This window comes from Micrasema longulum, unplaced genomic scaffold (genome assembly GCF_059751315.1).
Source record: "Micrasema longulum isolate JH-2025_06_02 unplaced genomic scaffold, ASM5975131v1 h1tg000805l, whole genome shotgun sequence".
Classification (NCBI taxonomy): Eukaryota; Metazoa; Arthropoda; class Insecta; order Trichoptera; family Brachycentridae; genus Micrasema; species Micrasema longulum.
The window spans coordinates 1-24,441 of record NW_028277997.1 but is presented as its reverse complement, the minus strand read 5'-3'; the positions used below and the strand labels follow the sequence as shown (position 1 = coordinate 24,441).

Here is a 24,441-nt window from a genome sequence, read left to right as displayed (position 1 = left end):
ATTGACACATACGCCTTGTGTGCTGGAGCATTGGTCTGATGAAACAGCACCTTGGAGCATTTTAGAATGGCAAGCGACCTGTTGACACTAAACCATTGCAGGCTTAAACTTTACACTCAGTGCTTTAAGCATAGGCATCTTGGGCTACACTGGTCAACTCTAAGCAGTTCAGTGGTTCATATTAATCAACCCTCGTACGAGTAAGCACAAAGGTGTTAGCAACGCATTTGCGGGGTAATATTTTTTTTATAAATGATCTTATTATGTGTTTTGTTCTGATTTATTTTTAAAAAATACACGTTTGTGAATTTTCAAAAACTGAGCAACAATTGTATTAAGTAATTTGACACGTCAGTTATTTTGATTTGATTTACGAGTGCATGGACGTTTAAAAATAGTTCCATGAATTGTGTTTTTTTACTTTATTGAGGAGAAATTTCTAGTTCTTTCTTTCTGGGTGTAAATAAAGAATAAATATATACAACTTACTATGGAATAAATTTCATGATGTATGTCAAATATCCAACATATACGTTGGAGCCCACCAAGATGGCAGCAAAAATACCCACAGCTAATTTGAAATATCTGAAATGCAAAAAATTGTATTGAATTTAAGAAAATAATACATAGTTTTTATTTTATGATCAAATTTAACTATGACAATCTACTTTCAATACTAAGTACGATATTTTACTAGAATCAGATTTTCCGATCAAGTACCACATACTTTGTAGCCGCAAGACATTATATTGCGGCCCGTTTATTGTACATCGCTTTTGAAGGGATTTCTTATAAAAATGGCGCTTAAAAAATCAGTCAAAATGATTGTTTATAATACAATTCCACTATTTAAGATTAATTTATAAAACGTGCACATTTTGTTATTTTTTCTGATAGCATTTAAATTATACATCTACATTTTTCTCTTAATTAGATCGGGTTGTGGTCCTGTGGCTAGTCTCTCGGACTCACGGACTTAAGTTCCGTGGTTCGAATCCCGCTTTACCCCAACATGATTCCATTTTCTAATAGTGAGTTATTTACAACTCGTTGAAAATGGCCCTCAAAATGAAATATTTGGGTAAATCATAAGAACGCAAATATTTATTTTTCTATTAAAAAAAAAATAATAAAAAATTAAATGATTGGATAATTCACCTTTTTTTATCAACATTTACTACTTAAATGTTTTAATGCTTGTCATTTGAAAAACCATTAAAAAGTGGTCGTTTTAACAACATTAAATATGGTTTCGTATTTGTACCAATATTTTGTTTTAAATAGTGCTTGTATGGAAAAAAATTTCATTTAAGCTTCTCTGGACTGGCATTTAAAACGCAAGACTGATCATCGAGTCTTTTTGTAAGCAATTTTCAAGATAAATTGTAACTACCAATCATGAACCAATATGTGAGGATAAGAGAAGGTCGAATTAGGTACACAAAATTCGTCGGAACCATTTTGAGATCGTTTTAAAAAAATTAAAAAATACGTAGGTATCTGATTGAGATCTACAAAAAACTAATGGTGTTTGTCAACATTATGAAAAAACAAACTTTTTTTAAACACTAAAAAACTACTACTTTCAATTTTTTTGCAAATGCATTCTCCTTGAATAATCTCCCTGGTAGATCGATGTATTAAACATTTATGCTCTTAACTTATTTTTACATATTCGATTAAAGATTTTGATATCTACGAACACGCACAGCGCAAAGATCTATATTTCTCTGAAAACCGCACGTAAATCGGTTAAGCCGTTTGGGAGGAGTACGGTGACATCACACGTACAGAGGAATTATATGTACATACAAAGATAAGTTATGCACTACAAAACATTGAGTTTTTCTACTGACATTTCTTGATGGAACTGCATTTTTAATTATAATAATAAAAATACGTACATAGTTTATAGTACCATATAGTACGTATATAGTATTAGTCTGACGATGTTGGTCACGACGAAACCCGGTCACTGGTGTAAATTTATAAATAAAAGTTAAATAAAACTATTTAGGAATTTTTATTATTGTAATTATGCACTACCCAGACATTGTATTGGAATAAATAAATAATAAAATTATTTTATGCAATCGTATGCATGTTTTTATACATGAATTATGATATAATGTACTTTACATAAATTTTTAACAGTTTTTTTGGCATTGAACCAAAAAAACTAGATATTCTTAGGAACAGACTTGTCGGATAAACATCGAAAGTGTGTGTTAATTACACACGTAAATGTCATCAGACATAGGTGTTGAATTTTTAACAGAAGATGTGATGACAGGATCAAAGGTATAATTGGCCACGAGGTGAAATAAGTTTTTCATCTCGTCATGTTTTGTGCATATGAATTATAGTTAGGTACAGTATATTGTTGTACGAGGAAAACGGAAACATTAATAATGTTTGTTTAAAGACTGGGAAAAAAACATTTGTCCATAAATCAAATATCTCTGTACTATTTGTTCGGTGCCTCTGTACATATCTCGAAATGAAAATGAATGATTATTTTACAGATAAATCTGTTCGGTATTGTGCAATCTTTATTTTGACGATTATAAATATGTTTTTAGTTCATATTTTTAGAAAAACATATGATTTTGCAAAATTTCGCAATTGCTGATTTATTTAGAATTTTACTACAAAATAGTTTGTTTGAGAAATTAAATAAACTGTGATTACCGTTCTGATCTATATCTAAACATATGATCTAGTGAGTGACTCTAGTTTAAATACCCATATTTTAATAACTTTCACCCTTAATATTAAAAAATATATAAATATATATATATATATAAATATCTTTGAATAGATGTATACAATTTGCAACTGGTAACTTATTAATAATTTAAAATAAATAATAAACAATTTTGTCTATGTAATTCGGTCGACCTCGTGGTGTAATGGTCAGTGCGTTTGCCTAGCATGCAAGAGGTCTCGGGTTCGATTCCCAACATGGTTGACGTGAAATATTTATTTAAAAGGGTGTTTTTACACTAGAATATTTCATTGCCTCTGGACTGGTAGCTAAAGCGTGGGACTGGTCATCTTGCCCTCTTAAACAAAAATGATCAAGATAAACTGCTATTAGTGAATAAATGCAGTGCCTTATGCATGATTGGGTGTGGAAAGGGAATGATGATAATGATGAATTCTGAAATTATCTTGGGTAGCTAATTATTTTGATTTTACGAGAAAATTACAGTTTTTGAAACCTTTAAGACACTCATTGGATTTTTTAAATTTTTTTTTCTTGCAACTGGCAAACTAGACGCCAGTTTCACAGTCGGCCGTCTAACCAACTACGCCTTGGCGCCTGTTTCATACAATTGTTAAAATCCACACAGCACGATGAAATAACATTGAGTGGATTGATTTACAATATATAATATTTTTTTTTTTTTATTTATTTTTTAATTTTATTTTTTTAACGGCTAATAATCTAGAAGCGATTTATTTTTAATGTTTTTTTGCAAGTAGGTACGTTAAAACAGAATAAGTATTTTTAAAACTTTTTTGTAATGAGCTTGTTTTTTATGTGTTCGAATAGATGAAACAACACATTTATTTTTTGAAACCCGTATCCTAAAAATGATGCCTTCCACAACTTGCAGTTACGTAGCGCATTCTACCGGTCCAAGTTTTGCGCAATTTTTGCTAAAAATCTGGCGTTATTTATGGAATGGTGTATGTAATATTAGCTTCTAACGCCTGAAGAGTTGATGGTTTCTTTCCATAGATCTTGCATTTAACATAGGTTTGTAGGAAATAATCCAATGGCTTGTTTGTCACGCAGTAAATTCATGGTTTCACGAAGAGCCCTATTCATTGGAGATCTGAACACTGGATTTTATACAATTGGCAAGAGTCTAAGCCGTTCTATTATTAGTTTGAGAAAAGGGAAATGTCTCGTTTTTTTAAGATTTTAAATAAATAAGGGTCTATGAAATATTGTCGAGTAAAAAAAAATTTTATTTCAATTTTGGGCATCAAAGCATGAAGTACATGGGTTTTTGCAATGTTGATTTTTAAACCCATGCATGCGAAGTAACTATTTAGATTTTTTACAGTGGTCTGAAGACCCGTGACTGAATCGTCAATTATAATCGCATCATCATACTCTAGGTCGCAGAGATTTTGGGAGGAGGAGATGGATATCCCCCGATCTAGTAGAATTGACTACCTTAGGATGAAGCTAATAAAAATTATGAACAATATAATATACCGATGATAATGTATCTATTTTTATGAGTGCATTTGTGAAATAATCGTTTAAGAAATATTTACTTACGATGTTGACAAAACGAGCAGTACAAGAGACAAGACAAATAGTTGCATATCATTACTGACAAACCAAGTCCAATTCATGCACATTTCATCCTTTGGGTACAAGTTATTGTAGAACAGGAAATTTCTCCAGTAATATTTTGCGCAAAAAATATGGTTTTTTTCTTCAGTCCAGAGAATTGTTTCGGTTTTCATCCACCAAGCTACGTACTCCGCTACTCCCAAGGCGACAGCGTAAGGTGGCAAAAACCTAGAAAATAATAATTAAATTTACCAACACGTAACTCTCGTGTCCGGGCGGAACGAAAAATACACTTCCTGCGTGTGAAATGGTAATAAAATTCTGGATGAGGAATTTTCGACTCGCTGTCTACTCTCCTAAAATCCTGAAAAAAACAATCGGTTGGAAAAACGGAGAAATAAAACATCTCATTTATTTTTTTAATGAAAAGAAATTCAAAAAGTACTTACATCAATTGTTAAAATACGTATAATAATAATGATTTTACAAAAATACAAAAAATTGGCAAATTAAAATTTATCGTTTAAAAACCGTCACGAAAATAATTATTTATCTTTATTTGCAATCAAACTTAATGATGACTCGTCAATAAATCAAACGATAAATGTTAATTAAAATAACTACGTAGGGGCATATATTACGGATGCCTCTCAAGAGCCTTAACCATGCTTGTCTACTTTACAAGGCATCAGGTTCTCGCGGTCCTGGACATCCACGGCTGACAGTTCGACGGCAGTGCACGTCTGAACTACGGGACGAGGGCCTAACTTGGAAAGACACGCAGGTTTCGTGGACACCATAATATGCTGCACCCAGGGAGCAAACATGGATTAAGTAAATGTAGTAAAATGTGACTAACCTCGCCATTCGTTTGAAAATTCCAAACAAAATTGTTTTACATTTGGTAACTGCAGATTCTTTTACGCCTGCTGCTTGTTTTTTCTTCTCGGCGTCCAAAAAATAATAACCCATTAGAAATGCGCTAAAAAATACATTTTAATTAATTTTGTAGCCATTTTCCATCATATTTTGTCAACAATAATTTGTTCCAATATTTAAATGGCGTTGTATAGTATGCGAAATAATCCAATCAAATGAATTTCTTCAAAACAATAAAAATTTTAGCTCTTTAGCTTCACTGAAAACAACAAATGGAAGAATTGAAGAAATATGGATGTTTAAACATAGGCGAAATGGTGAATGTTACGCAGTTAAAGTGGCCAATTAAACCAGGCAATAACAGGTCCTGGCCTTGTAAATGCCTAGACTTCCATTTTCCTTTCTCTAAAATGTTATCCATCCCTGTTGTAGTTTGTTTATAATTAATTCTATTTTAACAATATAAAATGAATAACATAAACAGTCGATATGAAAAAAAATGGTTCAATTATTCTTCTTTCAATGGATTTTTAAAATATTAAAATTAACTTAAGTCCAATTACTATTATTTTGCTCTTTGGTTTACTATTACTACTACTACCATCACGCCATTTCCCCGTATAAGTAAGCAGAGAGAATGGACCACCACACACGTCTATCCTAGCATACATTCATAGCTTCTTCCACATTCATACATCTTGCCATACATGCCCTTCGGTTCTGTTCTTGACATGACCAGACTTAAGATCTTGGTTTATCTGATCACGCCACGTCTTCCTTGGTCGTCCTCGTCTCACGTTACCGTTCATTTTCGCCATATTTTATTATTCTTTCGTCGTTCATTCGTTTTATATGACTAAACCGTCTCAGAGACCCTTTCTTAATCTTATCAATTATACTTGACTCAGATTTACACTCACGCCTGATTTTATCATTCGTAACCCTGTCATACATTGATTTCCCACAAATGCATCGAAGAGATCGCATTTCAACCGCGTTCACTTGGCTTTCATCCTATCTCTGCCAGTTCCATGTTTCACTTCCATACATAATGTTGGGACTAAAACTCCGTTGTGAACTGCCAGTTTAGCTTCGATTGAGATTTTTTTACTAGAAAATTACTGTGCTCAGTGCGCCGTTCATTTTGTTTCCCACATTCACTCTCCTTTCAACATCTTTTTCTACTCTTCTTTGGTTTTGTCTAGCTAATTTGATTTCCAAAGTTAATATAAAAAACGCCTTTAATCTTTCATTTTACAAAAAAACATTTAGTACACAATAATTATAAACTCGATTCAAATTAGCATATAATAAAACGTTCACAAATTAACACAAGACTTGAAAATACAATGAAGCTTTCAGTGACAACGAGGAACTACTTTTGCCTGTAAACTTGCCCTGACTAGCTAGAAAATCCGAATTGATTCGTTGAATAATTCAATCCAATAATTAATAAACTTGAAAATCATATCATGAAGCAATGAAACAGACTCTTTGGTATACAAAACTAAGTCGATTAAAATATCAGTCTGTCAGCCAGCAAATTTATTACTTGGATTTCACTTGTTTTAATGTTCTCAGTGAGTTTTAATCCAAAAAAACATATTTTATAATTTCGCAGTGTTTCGCTATCGTGGCAGTTATTTTGTGTCAATAATTTCGAAAATACTTTTTAAAGATATTATAAAACTGTTATAGGAATTTCAATTAAGTAGTTAAAAATATGTTGATTTTGGCCAAAATGTTGTAAATAAAAGGCTGTATTTCACCCTCTATACAGGTTTTAAGATTAACGTATTTAAACGATTAAACCAGCCAACGACTGGTCACAAGTCATGTAAATGCTTATATTTTCACATTTCTTTTCCCAAATATTCTCCATTACCGTAGTATCTTCATAACTCTCTAGAGGGTGAAATCCAGACCGTGTCTTTAAAAATTTAGACAAACTCAAAATACTGTTGATATAATCAATTGGTCTAAGAAGCATTTTTTTTAAAAATATATCCATGCGTTTCCTCGCGTATAGATGAAAAAACTCGGTAAGATGAATTTACCTGAATTAATAATGGTTTCAGTTTTTTATCTGAAACAATTAACACGTGGAAGAATTTTAAAAATATCTTTATCCAAAATAGGCAAAAGGATGAATTTTACATAGTGTTTAAAGATGCCACTTAAAGCAACCAATGACAGGCCATGAGCCTTGTAAATGCTTAGATTTCCATATTCCATTCTGTAAAATATTTTCCATCTCCGTTTTATTGTAGACATTTGTTTTGTTTAAGGTCATAATTAGACGATTTATTAAAAACTCTAATCATAACTCATCTATTATTGTTACAGGATTATTAACTTTTGGCTGTCAGGTATTATTTGTTACCAATGTGTGTTTTGTACTTGAGATATTAAATCCAAATGCATACTTGATTATTTTTTGCAACATATTTACCTCATGACGATAAAGGAATCCACGAAATAAGTGGCGTTGACGAATATTTGCAAATAAGCATCATTCAGAATGTAGAAAGCTTGTCCTCTGTTAACAAGGTAATCACTGACGTACATTGCTCCATGATTCATCACTATCCAGGCTGCTAACACACACCTGAAATACGTATATTTTAATATAAACAGGTAAAAGTTGTGAATAAAAACACCTCGAAAAATCAAACAGATGTTTTTTTATTCACAACAAGAAATATCCACGTGTCTCTAAATTATTCGAGTCACAAATTTCATTGATAGAATCAATCATTTTCTTTATAATTTAAATTAATTACATGTATTAATTTAGTTTTATTTTTGTTAGTTTTACATGATTTTATTATTTTAATTTGTATTTAAGACATGCCTCAAAATAATGTAATGAATAAGTAATATTATCTTTGGATGCAAAAAAAAATTGTATAAGAAATAAATAAATATTACGAAATAATGTGGCGCTTTATAAATCATTCCTAAAATCTAATTAAAAATAATTATGTTTCTATTTTATTGTTTAACATACCTACATACATAACTTTAATTACAGTTTGAAGACATTTTTACAATCAATTCTTAAATTTATTTATGATTTTAGGAGAAAAAATGTTGTTCTTGGAAGAAACGAAACGTCGTATTGTAATAATAATTATGCTTTTTTATTGTATGAAATAAACCATAATTATTATATTTCGTAAGATTAAAAAAAATGACTGACTTTTCTTTGTCTACTGGTTTCAAAACGTTCTCGTCTCTTCGTCAGGACACCAATTAAACCAACATGCAAAACCTACTATGCACCTTCACCACAGTTGTTGCACAAAAATACCAACATGTCATGCAGTTTAAAAAGTTATCCTTGCATGCACTGATTAGGTTATGAAAACATTTTATGTTGTGGGAGAACTAGTTTAAAAAAAGAGAGGGAGGGAATGAAGGGAGGGAGATATAAAAATCGAAGAGTCGGGTACGTCTCGAAACCCGTAGACATAGATAAGTCGGAAAGAGGTTACGAGTATATACAAATATTTAATACCATTTAGTAAAACGTTTGACCATAAAGTTAAAGCTTTAAATATGAATAATAGATTATTGTTTACATTTGTAATATTCTATATTATAAACAGTATAACACCATCAAAAGCGTAGTACTTATTGGTTATCGGCTCCCGACATTTTTTCTAGACACATTTAGTTAAAAATAAAATGCAATTAATACGAGTATATATGTGTGTGTGTGTGTGTGTGTGTGTGTGTGTGTGTACACACATGTATGTGTATGTATACGTGTATATTTATATCTTATATCTTACATATACCTATGTGCGTATATTTCCTTATTTAAACTTATTATTGTTTCTTTTAATCTTTTTTGTGTTATTTTTACTTTTAGCTTAATTAATATACTTATGTTACATTGCTGCACTTAAATGTATTGCTAATAAATGTAAAAGCCCATAAGGCGTATAAATAAATGTTATAACTCTTCACAGGTATCTCGTTATTCATAAAATAATGTGATTGTAACACAAGTTTTTTAAGTAGGCTTGGGATCATGTGGGTAGTATCGCGAACTCGCGAATCAAAGGTCCGAGGTTTGCACCCCGCTCTACCACAATTTGATTCCCATTTTCTAATATTGAGTTATTTACAACTCGTTGAAAATGATCACCAAAATTTAAATATCTGGGTAAATCGTGAGAACTCAAATGTTTCTTTTTAATGAGAAAAAAAGGCATCTTAGTTTTAAATTACTTAAATATAATCTTTACTCTTGGGCAAGAATTTCTTTATCTTAGTGTAATTAAAACATTACTTTTTTATTTGTTACCTTAGGATTATTTTTGGAACCAAAGACGACTACATCAATTTTTTAAAAAAACTCAATGTAAATTGCATCATATTATTGAAAAACGTCATATTATTGTCAAGTACGACCTACTTATTTTTAACCGTTTTTTACCGGCCTTAACTACAGTAAAATTATTAATTTATTTCAATTACACAAAAAAAATATTTGGAAAAAAAACTTGTTGATTTGAGCATTCAAGAAGGGAAAAGTATTAAATGAGGAAGTTCAGTGTTTTATATTTCTTTTTTTTATTTCTGAAATAACTCCGCGTGTGACGTCAGAGGTTTTCCTCTGTCAGTTCTCCCGATTGGTTCGTTTACAGTAAACAAACCGGATATCCTTCACAGCTTTCATATCATTCGTTGGTCCATATGAACCATTGACATCGTTCAAAGTAGGGCGTTTTTATTTTTTTTTAAATTTCCTTTATTTTCAAAAATTTTTGCCATACAATTTATTGCTCTAATTTTTATCGCGCGCAAGAAAACATTTTTGTATCCAATTTCCCATAGGGCTGAATTCCTGTGTTCCTCAATGTGTAATACATTTTTCTATATATAAGGTAGTTACCGTAATCCATGTATTGGTAAAATAGAAACTTTTTCATCCACCACGACATCTGTGTTGAATAATGATTTGATATTTCGTGAGTAACTGAAGCAGAGAAGCATTTGTTCCCAAAAGGTGAGATTGCGATCATCGTCGAATCTTTCAACATTGGTATCTAAAAACATACAAAAACAATAATTGTTTCATATTTATGAATTTGTGAAAAAAAGATTTATTTGTCAATAGACTATTAAACTGGCCCAAAAAAATATTTTCCATTTTTATATTTATATTTTTTTTATATTTATAAATCATAGAACACAAAGTATTTTACAAGTATAATACGTTGAATTACATTCCCGGGAGTTACAACTCAATTCGGGACATAAATAATATTAGCATTTAGAAAATAACACATATTGAGAACAACAAAGAAACAAAGCAAGTTTAGCACCTTTATAACTAAATATACATCAACAATATATTCGCCTGAAACCCTTTTTTACACAAGCAGAATAAATATATCTAAAAAAACGCTTTTAAGAATAAAAAAAAGTAGTGAATCTACTAAAGGAGATGAGGTCATTAGCATCACATGCCATGCAGATGATGCTGCCATAAGGATGATGAGAACATATCCATCTCAGTTAGTAAACATCTGGATGCCTAAGAAATGTCGTATAGTACAATCAACACATGTTTATAGGAAACATAATTCGGATATACAAAACGTGTGTCAAACCAAATCATCGTGTATACAACAGAGACGAGGATAGACGGAGAGAAAATAAAAAATACGAAAAACCAAGTAGAAAAACTAATTAGAAAAACTAAATAGAAAAACCAAATAACGGCTCAGAACGTCAGAGATGAAAGTACTAAAGTCAATCGCAGGGAAACCCAAAAGAGGCAGAATCTAGAGTCAAGAAGTTAGACGGATTTGCGATACCCATTGCGTAAATAGATTGTGGAGAGATTACGTCAATAATTCCATTAATCGACAGCTCTAAAATCCCCTAAACCATTGCTCACGAAATCCCGGCCGTTTGCCGTCTGCCCGGAAGACCACCAAGGAGAGGGAAGAACAGCTGAAACTCAACGTCTCAGGAGTTAGCTTTTAGCTGATACCAAACTAATCGATCTTAACCGAGAAGAAGAAGAAGATTAAACTTTCAGAAATAATTTTCACTCAGATCTTCCAAGAAAAGGTTTAGGTAAAAGTCCTTGAGAGCCACGCTTCGCAATTTACGCATTTCATTTTCTTTAATTTTGGTCTGTAGTTTATTATACAGCGTTCGAGAGATATTCTCTAAGAACTTTTTTCCAAACTTGGTAGAATGAAATTTTGGTAAATGCAGGTTTTAATATATCGTATTATCAGCGCGGCGATTTTTCGAAGTTTTGTATTTCTAAAATAATTCCGCGTGCTACGTCAGAGATTCTCTTTCGCTTATTCTCGATCAATTCTGCCCATTGGTCCATTCACGGCAAGCAAACCAGAAATCTTCCATAACTTCCTTATCATATGTTGATTCATATGAACCAGCGACGTCATTCGATAGTTCATTTTCATAGTTTTTTTTTTTTACATTTTCAGGAAACTTTGCAGTATAATTTAATACTCCAATTTTTACCGCGCGCAAGGGAACATTTATTGTATCCAATTTCCCGTAGGGCTGAAGTTCCTCATTTTGACGTCATGCTTTTCTTTCAATAATTGCAGAAACCGAATTGCACTTAATTGTATATTCGCTAATAATAAAAGTTGTGTCTGTTTTTCTCCAGATTTAAAAATGAGCAACAAGAAAAATTCTGCTCTTCATGATATTGTATTTGCTTTTTCGTTACATACATTATTTAATTTGATCACAAGCCTTTAAAATGGAAATTCCCCATGACGAAGTATAGAAATGGAAAAAAAATCATATTTAGGCGTTGCCTAAATTCAATTTGATAAATCTCACCAGCATAAATAACGGTTTTAGCTTTTTCATTCCACAAACATCAACAGATAGAAAAATTGAAGGAATATAGGCAGAATAATGAATGTTACAGTGTGTAAGGTGGTCACTCAAACCAGCTAACGACAGGTCATAAGCCCTGTAAATGCCTATACTTCTATATTACCTCTCTAAAATGTTCTTCATCTCCGTTGTAATATGTTAATAATCTTTCTTATTTCCTTGACGATGCTTCAATTATAGCCAAGTCTAAAGATGACTTTTTTTCTTTCGTTTTTTAATCTAATCGACAGCCTAAAAAGTACGAGAAGATTACTGTGTTAAATTACTTACCATCTTTTGCGTTGCCTTTTCGGGTAATGAATGTATGTTGAATTTTGTCTTCATATACTGAACTCAGCACACACACTGCAAATACACTAATCAGGAAACTTCTGTAAATAAAACAGAGTTGTTAATATACGTCGAATACAAACTTTACATTAGTGTTTTAAATCTTTACGTATAAATTCACCAAAAAAATAAAATATTAGAAATATTTTTATTTACGAAGTTGTTATTTTTTTAAACCTACCTTTTATGGTGTAGGTGTATTAAGTATTTTTTTAAATTACCACCACCCATCTAAGTTTCCTTAAATCAACATGCATAAAACTCCAGTATACCAATACAAAATAAAACAATGTTGAAAAAAACCATAGAACATGTAAATTAAGGTGGACAAATTACACGTTTCTCTGTAAGGTAAAGAACGTAATAAAGATATTAAATGTATTTACAAGTAATGCAAATAGATCGAGTCAAATAATGAATCGTGTGTTAGAAATACCACATTGTAAAACGAGGCTAGCACAGAGACATGCATATATTATAGGGCCAAAATGTTTTTATAATTTTTTTCTGATAATATTTCATTTATCCTAAACTTTCAAAATTTTCCTTCTTTTAAAAAAACAATAATTATCCTGGATTCAAACTAAAAATATTTAATCTTTTTTATATGATATATTTTGTTGCCCTTTAATAATAACGAATATTTTAATGATTTTTTCATTTCCTTTTTAATTACTAGGTATAAAATAAAAAAAGTACTTTATAATCTTTTACGGAATATTTTATTTTCTCTTTCTTTTCTTACAAATAATATTATAATGGTCTTTTTATTATAGGAGCAAAAATTCATTAACATTTCTTGTATACCCACGAACAGGCCATGCCTTTGTGGGATTTTTTGTTTACTATTTTTACTGTTAATATGTATTTCATTGCTATGTAATTATCCTGATTTTTTTTAATTCTCTGTTTCACCTCTGATGTACAAGTATATTGTGAAAAAAAACAACAAAAAAAATATAAATAAAAATCTAAGTACATCAAACAAATTCAATATACATACTCTTTTACGCCTACAGCGTTTTTGAAAGGTATGTTACTGTAATATCTACTTCGTATTTTTTTACTTAAAGTATAGCAAGAAAATACAAGTTTTTTTTTTTTTACATTTTTAAAGTAATAAAGGTCTTTGAAATCTGTCCAGTAAAAAAAATGCCACTTAAAAAAGTATTTTCAAAATTCGTAATTTCGAATTCCCGCAAAAACGGTCATTGCATTGGTCAGGCCCCTAATACCTTACGATTCATGTTAATTTTCAACTTTGTTTCTAACCATTCAAATTTTTATGGAACATCGTCACAAATCGTGACGACACAACTATCAATGCCAAACTTGTGTTTTTCTACAATTTATTTTTTAAAGTTAAATATGAAAAAAAAAATCCACAATATTTATATTGATTTTGAAAATATAATGAATTATTCTAAATCCATTTCACAAATTTTTTGGTATTTGTAGTATGCGATATTTCCCTATGTTTTAAATTTTTAAATTTTTCTAATACAAAGAAAAATGGATGTTCAAACATTGGCATAATGGTGAATGCTATACGGTCAATAACATGTCATAATTCCTGTAAATGCCTAGATTTCGCTAAAATGTTCTCCATCTCTGTTGTAATGAATATATTAAATTATTTTCGTTATTTCAAGGATAACTTCTATGTACTATGTAGGTAGTAGATATTTTGCACATCATTTACATATTTTTTCAAAAAACAAAATTATTCTAACGATTGACGTCAGTATGAAGATTAAAAAGATTATTACTCTACATGATTTACCAAGCGACGCAAGTCATTTTCCTCTTTTTTTTCCTTGAATTTTCTACACGTGGTCATTACACATTTAATTCGTCATATGTGTTATTTAAGTTATTAAACGGTTAATTTAAAAACGAAGATTTTCGCTCATATAGCTTTGTAATTAATTTATACATATATTATTATATTATACTAACCAGCCGAGTAGTAAAAATTAAATTAATTTTATTCAATTTATTATGGTTTTTTCCTATCGTAAAAAAAAATACTAGGTACCACCTACTTGTTTAAAAAAAAAAACAAGAAATTTAAAAATAAACAGACATTATGCCAATTTCAAACCCTCTTAAAAAGGTCTAAATTAAGTGAAACATATCCTAAAAAATTAGTGTCTATAAATTAAAAAATACAAATACTTTGACTTTGTAGCCATGGAAAATAAGAAAATTTCTGATACATGCATTTTTGTTATCTATGGACCAATTTATTTACCTTCTTTTTTTAAAGATAAATATATTTGTCTTTGTTACTAATATATTTACCCTTATGTTTTAATTTTGATCCCAATTTCTAGTCTTCAATGACTTTGCTGGAGAATGCCAATCAAGTTGTTGTAGAGCGGAGCTCGAACCTTAGATTCTTATCTGTGAGTCTGCGACACAACCACAGGACCACAATCCGGGTTTTCAATAGAACTTTAATAGTTGGTACGACAAATGTCGGTTATACGTAACGCTTTATTAAGTAACATATTATTCCGAATATTGAGTCGAGGTTTCGCCGCTGCCCGTGTATTGATGTTTTTTGTATTTAAGAACGAGATCAGTGGTGGGGCCGGAATATATATTTTTTTATTTCACTATTCCATGAGCAAAAAACAGATATCAGATGAAGTCAAAACTACGTGTTCAAAAAAATTACTTTTTGAAAGTCGTCTTCTGTCTCCGGATTGGCTTTGAAATTTTAAAAAAAGGTTTTTCTAAACATTTTTTGAGTCCGGATTAATGTTTTTGTAAGTATAGTTTTATGGACTTAATATAGTCTTGTAATATAAACATTAAAAAAATACGTCTTGGTTTTGCCAGAATAGGAGTTGTGGTAAGAAGGGGGTGGGAATATTGAACTCTGCTCTCACGCTGCAAATCGCGCTCCAGCCATTAATTAAACTGAGTGCTCGCGTTTGGGCATATCGTCGATAAGTATCAAAATCGCAAATCATAGAAAAGCTTTTGTGTGATGCTATCGTGATATGAAAGACAGTGTGTTGCCAACTAATAGAGAATGAGTTATTAAAGTAGACAAGACATGGCTTAATTAGCACGATAAATATTCATCATTTTCCAAAATAGCTGACATTCCACCAAACAAATAAATGACATAAAAATAGCATCCTTCCCTGCTGTGTAATATATTCATTTTACATAAAAAATTGCGAAAAAAAAATCTAGAAGAATTCCGTAGCGGTAATAAAGTGTTCATTGGCATTTTGTCGTGTAAAAGTAGATAAATGAACAAACGCTCTTATTCCTGAGACCGCAAACTACTCATGTAACAGTCGAATATCTTAATTGATCGGCAAGCATAAAGCACGTACAATAGAAACATATGTGTTACCATAACTGCAAAATCTAAAGTTTCCAAAAAACAACCCCAATTTAATTATAAAAAAAACTTCCTTTTTATATTTTTTAAGTAAATTAACCCTCCAAACCTCTATTTTAGAGACTTGTCAGTAGGTAGGAAAGAAAGAGTATAGAAGAAAGTTATGGATAATCCACCACAACACTTAGAAAATTGAGGATAAATCGTTCGTTGGATTTTTTTCTAGCAACTGGCGGGAAACGAATTGATAATAAAACGACATCGATATGCAATTCTTCGATTTCTTCAAAGTCTATTATATTTTATTCAATGACATCTAACATTACGTTCGCACTAAAACTGCAATACTAACTAGCAACAAAGGACCTGCCACTTACATGGATTTTACCACCTACATGAACATTTCTAATTGGTTTGGAATGTTCAAAAGAGCAGCAGCAGCAGCTATTGGTGCAAAAGTTCTGCACAAAATCAAATCTGACGTTTCTATTTTATTGCAAAATCTAATCATCAATCTCGACTTTTACTTTGCCAAGGCCTTTGTTGTCTAGACTTTTTTCACTCGATTTTTTTCGAAACGATGACACTTCTAGGATTATTGTTCTATTTTACACACTAAACTATATTCTTCAACCAATAAGTATACTTACATGAAAATTTTAAATATTAAGGTTCTCGCCCACTCGTAATGAACGCCAGTTTTCTTAACGTTCTCCATCGTCAGCGATGTATTGTACAGGGACTGATAGTTTAAACTATTCGAGTCAAAATACTCCTGTAAGTATTGTGATATCTCTTCCTCTGAGCACGAGTCTGGCAAACACAATCCCAAAGTAATGCGGTACTGAAAACACAATTTAAAAATCGTCACAATATTATAAATACTGATTAACACAATTTTCTAGTCAAATCAACCAAAACGGCAAAGGAAAACATTTTTTAACAGGGCAAACGGAAATCTAAGAATATTGCAATAAATGTAAAACTTGGTAACTCCTTTGGAATATGGCAATTTTTGTCCGTTCAATAAGTAAAAGTGCGGTTTAAGCAACGGTCAAACAGTGCATATATGAGAGATACCTCGATGTATTTCAAATAAATAATAATTTAATTTATATTAAGAAACTCGTCAGGATACCAGAAACTCATCAACATAACGAATTCACCTTTCATAGGTACACTGCAAAAGTGGTGTCTCGTGATTTTTAGCAATATATAAAACTTGCGTAAAATGAATATTTTCCGACCTCATGATGTTTAATTTAAATAAAAAATAATTTTATTCATCAGACAAAATCTGTCTGGATACCAAAAATTCAATATCTTAACGAATCATTTAATGCAAAAGTGATGAGTAATGATTTCAAGCAATAGTTATAGATTTAAACATGCGTAGGTTGTTTTATGAATATTTTCAGACTCGATGATGTTTAATTTAAATAAAAATAAAAATTAATTTATACGACAAAACTCGTCTGGAATCCAGACATTTAGTAATACCACGAATGCAAAAGTGATGAGTAACGATTTTAAACAATACTTGTATATTTCCTCGTCTTTTCATAGGATAGTGTAGATTTTTACTTAATTTCTGTTTCTTGAAAAAAATATTACCTGCTTTGTTTACTAATAATTTTTTTCATTAAATAGTCTGATACTCCTGCAATATGTTCATCATACTACTTGTGTATTTTACTTTTTGTATGTTTTTGATAAATAAATAAATAAAATATATCAAAAATTTCGGTAGGTAGAATGTTCATATTTCAAAAACATTTATGAAAAGGAAAACAAGATATTTTTTTTAATTTACGCATTAAGGAATAAGTGATACGTGTATTTTAAATATAAGATTTAATTCATTGTCATGAACCTACACTGAATAGCGTATTTTTGAGACTTTGCACCGATTGATGAAAAAAATCATTAAACTGAGTTAATGATTGTCATGGAAACTTTGTGTAATACCTGAAAATGAATAATTTATCAGCAATTTATATATATTGTTCTCAAATTTACATTTCAGCCAGCAAGTGATATTTCAATATAAAAAATTCAAACAGTTATTAAGAGTTTGACAACTTACTCATTTTTATGTTATTTTAATAAGTCAATACTGTACAGCTAAAATTAGTAAATGTAGTAACGAAAACCTCAATTATTTATTTTTCTTTTCCTTCCACTCTCATTTCAATTTCCGCCAGTGACATCACCAGAATGCAAATTTTATTTCGTATTAAGTAATGTTACATCAATTCATATTGATTTAAATTGTTGACAGAGTTTGGTATGTAAATACACACAAATGTAATAATGTTAAGTCTTATTTCCATGTTTTTTTTATGTCGTAACAAATTTTTCATCGTTTCGAAAATTTTCAAAATTGGTCAATTTGACTCGGCCTTCGATACAAAATGGATGCAATAATGTTTATGAGCTTTGATTGTGGGGGATTACATGTACATTTTTATTGCTATATTATTACACGTACATTTTTTATGCTCGTGTATAAATTATTTTCAAAATTTGATCACGTGTATTTGCTATTACAATCACCAAAAATATTTTTTATGACTTTTAATCTTAAAACAAACCTTTATTTATTTATTTTAAAAAAAATGCATTTTACAATAAGTATACATTAGTTACAAATGACATTAGCTCAAAAAAAAAAGAAAAAAAAATCTCATAAAGGCATGGCCTGTGTGTGGGTATACACTTTATTTTTGATTGAAATAAAGGCTACTGGAAAAATACAATATGTATCAATAATTTAAAAGATGAGCGCTGATATTATAACACATTTTTTTTTGTCACTGAAAATGCGAAAATTATTGTAAAAGTACATTTTATTTATTAAAAAAAGTAGGTTTTTATATCCGTTTTTTCTTATCCTTAATTTAACAAAAAATTAAATCATCTTTTTTTTCGTTTTTTAATGGCCTTTTCACCTCTCAACTTAAAAATTATAATCAAAATGTATTTGATTTAGTAGTATTCGAGTATTCGTAAGTGGTGCGGTGATTTCAATGTCAAATGTCACTTAGTATATAGTTTATCGAAAATTCTAATTTTTCGAGATTTTGCGTTTGCTGAACCAGCCAGCTGAACAACCATATAATAGCAGGCGATTCAACGTTCAGGCAGGACAACGTCTATCGGGTCCGCTAGTATTAAACAAAAATGTTCCAATTTACTTTGATACGTGGAGTTAAACATATAACATCGTGATTGTAGGACAAAGGCAAATGTGTCAAAAATGAGACTATGACTTTTTTTATTTGATTCTGAAAAGGTTTTATTTAGGCTTTGTATTCCGGGTTTGAACTACAAAAAATTAACTCAAGTATAAATGAATATACTTTGGTACTTATTGAGTTTTGACGTAAAGTGTACAAACAAAATCACTCATCTAAAGTTGACGAAAATCACATGCGTCGTTATTCAACCATCATGGTGATATGTTGGAAAAATATTTTGTTTCATAATATTTATTTAACAGGTTAAACATTAAATGATTCAAACATAAATAATGCGTTATGGCATGTGTCTGATTGTACATATACATTCATTATAGGATTTATGTTGCGAACGATTAGAGACTTTGACTCAGTCTATGTAATGAAAATTGTACATGTTGCTTTAGTACGTATCCAACTTGAATACAACTCGGTATTATACACCATATTATAAAGTGTATATAAATAATATCGAAAGAATTCAACATAAATGTTTACGTTTCGTTCATTTTAAATTAGGGATTCGAGTTGAACATATCAATTATACATACTTAAATAAATATTTAAACTTACACACATTAGAAACTAGAAGAAAATTAAATGGTTTGATATTTTTATTTAAAATATTAAATTCAATATTTGACTGTTCCGAACTGTTTTTTTTATTTTTATTATTAATAAAACATATAATACAAAAAATACATATTATACTCCCAGGAGTTATAAGAAACTCCTTTGGGACCGTATATAAAAAAAAACATTTTTTTGACAATACATAATATCATACAAATTAATACATCCGAAATAAAAAGAAAACATTATTATATAAGAAACATAAAACACCATCTTATATAAACTACATTAATAATTATCAATATCAAAAAGATTTCAGAAATATTTTTTAATTGCGATACTTTTGGATTTTTTATTCAGTTTTTCGTGTCTTAGCTCATCGGGTAGTTTATTATCAAAAAAATATTAGTTTATTTAAAACTAATTAACTTGCGAGTGCCCGGTCGGATTACTCGATTTGATAAACTCTTCTATATAAATGTGACGTAGAATGTGTGTGTAGAATTTATGTGTTTGCAAATGATGTAGATATATTGGGAAAAAATGAACTTCTGTTCTTTCTACTGGAATATATGTATGTATGTACTATATTAAGTTAGATGTTTTTTTATATTTTTTTAATTTTCTTATTCTTATTACTGCATTTAAATTTTTTGCTAATTTTGTGTAAACTATATAACTGTTATTTATTTATGGTAAAACATGTAAAAGCCTTCAAGATGTTTAAATAAATAAATTATATTATTGGTGTAATCGATCTGATTAATGCGTTTTTAAAAATGTGATCATCATTAATTAACTAATTACAACGGGGATGGAGAATACCTTAAAGAAGGTAATATAGATGTCAAGGCATTTACAAGGCTTGTAACCTGTCATTGGCTAGTTTGAGTGGCCACTTTACACACTGTGTAACATTTACCATTTTGTCTATGTTTGAACATCCTTCCATCCATCCTAAAACCTTTATTGCTGTGAACAGATTCATCTGACTGAATTATTTCACATAGTTGGCAACGCCTGAAAACAATCAAATTTTCAAACTTCTTCTTGGACCAGTTGGTTTTATTACAATATTTGAATTTATCAACAAGCATTTGGACAAACTTAAATACTGTACATCATTAATGTTTGTAGCCCCGGGAGTGTTGCCGTAGACTGACTCACTAGTAAAAATACGCACTCCAACACCACATCAGTCTTAACAAATAATTTGTGTAATGTGCAGATATGTTAATGTGTTGCTAAAAATCGCAACGTTGATTGGTTAACTTCCTTTGGTGACCATGGCAACGTGTGTTTGATTGAAATAGCACCATTTGGTAAAACTATTATTTTTCCTTGCTTGAAAATTCGAAGTGTTGTTTTTTTAATTGACAGTTCTGTTTTGTTTTTTGGTAATTTGATAATTTATTTAGTATGATTCCGTATGTTTTTTATTAGTTTTAGAATAGCGCCGATAAACTTTTATTTAATATTGGTTTGGCAAATCTAGATTTTGTTTACTTTTGTATTAAAATTTCATGGATAAATATACAAAAAAAATACCTCACCAAAAATCTTTATATTTTTAACATGTCAGAAGGCGAAAGTGATGATACACCTAAAGTAATGTGATATTTTATTTATTATCGATCATTTTCCCGATTAATGTCATAGTAAAAATAAAATTATGTTTTTTAACGTAAGTGGTTAGTCGACAGAACGTTCCTATATTGATTTATTATTTTTGTAAAACATTTTTTTTCATCTCTCATTGAATATATTTTTGTTTTTTTTTTAGGTTAACCTTTTCTTTTATTTACATTTTTTAGATCTTAATTTTAATAGGTACATTTAATTTTCTTATTATTTTTTTTTCTGTAGATATGAATTGAAATTTTCGATTTACTTTGTTTTATTTTTTATAATGTTTTGATTACATTTATGAGCACACACTATACAAATTTGTGTTTATTTTTTTTTATATTTAAAATATATTCAAGTAAATTGCTATTCTTTCATTTTAATTGAATAATTTTACTATATTTTCTTATTTCAAAAAATATATATATATATATATTTCTTTAAACTATTTTTTATGTTTATTATTTTATACATATACTGTATTATGTCTGTACTCTTTTTATTTGATTATTTATTAAAACTAATGCCTGAGCACCCGATGACAAACTATTATTGAATAGTTTATCGGGACAAAATATATTTTAATACTTGTTTTCTTTATAATGTATTAATATTGTAATAATGCGTATATTTTATTGATACCATACATATTTTTTCATGTGCACCTGCCATGGGCATCATATTCATTTTTACATTATTTTCTTTGGAAAAATGTAGATATATACTTTGCCCTTTCTAAACTAAGTTTTTTTGTTTCAAATGTGTTTTCTTACTATATTGGATTGTATTAACTGATTTTATGTATTATCACTATTTTTATTTTTCTTTTTATGTACCGCCCCATACGATTTTTTTATAACTTCTGCAGTCTGATTCTAAGTTCGCGATAATTTAACACGAGCTTGTTTTAACAGGGGTGCTATTCTGAACCACTCTCGTGGCACGAGAAAATAGTTTTTCTCGTGAATTTTTTTTATGTAAATACACAAGATAATACGGCCACGAGAGCGTTTGGAATACCAGCCCAGAAAACGGATTTTATTTTACGTTCGAAGTAAAGCGCGGCCGTGTTAATTTCTGCGTTAACTTGCGATAGCATGGACTCAAAATCAGACCACTGCGCTTGGGTACCAAATTTACCGAAATCAAATGGAAATATGTATTTTTAAAGGTTGATCATAGATAAGATTTTTTGGGCAAAATATCCATCCAGGGCAAAATTGGACGGTTTCGCGGTGTGTTAATTTTTTTTTTTTTCTGTGAAATTGTTACAAAATGAGCGTCCACATTTGTATTTAAAAGTCAGTCTGCCTTATAGTTATTTGTGTTGATAAATAAAAACATCAAACATTAGATTGACAAAAATTTCAAAAGACATTCCCTGAGAAAAAATATGTGGAAAAAATATAAACAAAAAATAATAGTGGAAATAATAGACATGGCTGACCAGACCTGACATGACCTGTCATTGTCACGGTGTAGTAAAGTAGTCACTTAAATTCCATTCTGCCCATATTTGAATAGCCATATTTCTTCCGTTCTTTAATCTGTTGAGTTTGTGAAACATTTGCCATTCTGCCCATGTTTGAATACCATGGGCAGAATGGTTAATGTTACACAGTGTGTTAAGTGCCACAAAGTATGTTAGTTTGTCCGGCAAAAGTAAATTGATGTAGATGAGATTTTTCCGAATTACTTCATCTTCCAATGCCATAAAATACTTTTGATTATTTATTATCATATACATAAAATTATACATTTATACAAAATTGCTTTGACTGTATAACTAATCTTCTAATCTGTTCTAAGACAGTAAAAACATATAAAACAATAATCAATACATAGAAAAAATAAATAAAGGTGGTAAACATAGCATAAAAAAAGTGTAAAACAAAGTAAAATACATGGTAAAAAATATGGTTCAAGACATTGTACAAAACATATTTTAAAACCTAGTAAGATACGTAGTAAAAACAAAAAACATAGTAAGAAAAATTAAAAGATATAGTAAAATATATATATAAAATCTCTCTTCGGTTCCCTAGTTCACCCGCACCTAGAATATTCCTCCGTTATCTGGTCTCCATATTATGATGTTCACATCAAGAATATTGAATCAGTTCAACATCGATTTTTAAGAAAGATAGGCTGGAGGTTGGGCATATCCAGAGACCTATATACGTATAATGAGTTAGAAACTACCTTGAATATATCTTCTCTTCAAGACCGTCGAAATAAATCCGACCTTATAGTCCTATTTAAAATTCTTAACTCACTCTTTGATGCGCCTGAACTTCTGAGCTCAATAAAATTAAATATCCCAACTAGAAACCTCAGACAAAACTCACTCTTTCATACCGATAACCGTAGAACTAACTATAGTTTTCATTCCCCTATGCCCAGAACTCTTAGGTCTGCCAACAAACATACCAGTCATGATTTCTTTGATAACAAGTTGTCTTCTTTCAAACGATCACTGAATCAAATTCAATTATAAACACCTATCTCCCGCTTCCACTCCCACAAAGTCTACTATAAGCCATCGAGTTTTTCTAATTTTGTTATAATAATTTTCTATGTATAAATGTGTCCTTAAAAATGCCCATTGGGCGTATATATAAATAAATAAATAAAAAATATAAACGCGTATAACAAAAAATATATTTTAAAAAACATAGTGAAATACGTGGTAAAAACAAAAAACATAGTAAAAGTTATATTAAAAAAGTATGTCAGTATATAGTAAAATTGTAAAATGTTGTAAAATAGTAAAATCGAATAGATACGAATATATTTTGTGCCACAACAGGCCAGAAGGCCCAATAACAGTGATGAATTACATCACAGAACCTAAAGCTTGAAAAAATCTCATTTTTTTGTGTTCTCATCGGGAATCGAACCCGGGTCCTTTTGTCTTAGGTGTCTTAGATATTACATCACGACGGCCACATTAATTGTTTTTCGATCTTTTAATTTAATTCATTTTGGTTGATGATGATGATAATTTTAAATAATTATAATCGAGTAACCTCGTGATGGAAGTTATTGGGCATCATAAAGGGAGAGTCGTGTGTGAAGTAAGCGCCGAAGTATCGCACGGGGAAGGGCGGCAGGGTGGAGGGGTGGTGCAGGGCCAGGCTGCGCGGAGTGGGGGTGACGGCACCCCTCCGAGCTGGACATGCTGGCGGCAGCCTACTGGAGTG

The 24,441-nt window shown here is 30.2% G+C and overlaps 1 protein-coding gene across 1 annotated transcript in view; it reads right to left on the bottom strand.

Annotated features, from left to right (window-relative positions):
• LOC148278943 (nose resistant to fluoxetine protein 6-like) overlaps nucleotides 1–24,432 on the bottom strand; it is a 30,433-nt gene extending 6,001 nt beyond the window's left edge. Inside the window, exons 1-8 of the mRNA XM_088230677.1 lie at nucleotides 24,268–24,432; nucleotides 16,451–16,644; nucleotides 12,377–12,477; nucleotides 10,104–10,257; nucleotides 7,650–7,805; nucleotides 5,178–5,300; nucleotides 4,301–4,546; nucleotides 490–585 (exon numbers count right to left, since the gene is read on the bottom strand). Coding sequence (XP_088086803.1) covers nucleotides 490–585; nucleotides 4,301–4,546; nucleotides 5,178–5,300; nucleotides 7,650–7,805; nucleotides 10,104–10,257; nucleotides 12,377–12,477; nucleotides 16,451–16,644; nucleotides 24,268–24,294 — 1,097 coding nt within the window. The 5' untranslated portion in view covers nucleotides 24,295–24,432. The remainder of the gene's footprint in view (nucleotides 1–489; nucleotides 586–4,300; nucleotides 4,547–5,177; nucleotides 5,301–7,649; nucleotides 7,806–10,103; nucleotides 10,258–12,376; nucleotides 12,478–16,450; nucleotides 16,645–24,267) is intronic.
• Nucleotides 24,433–24,441: the final 9 nt, after the last annotated feature.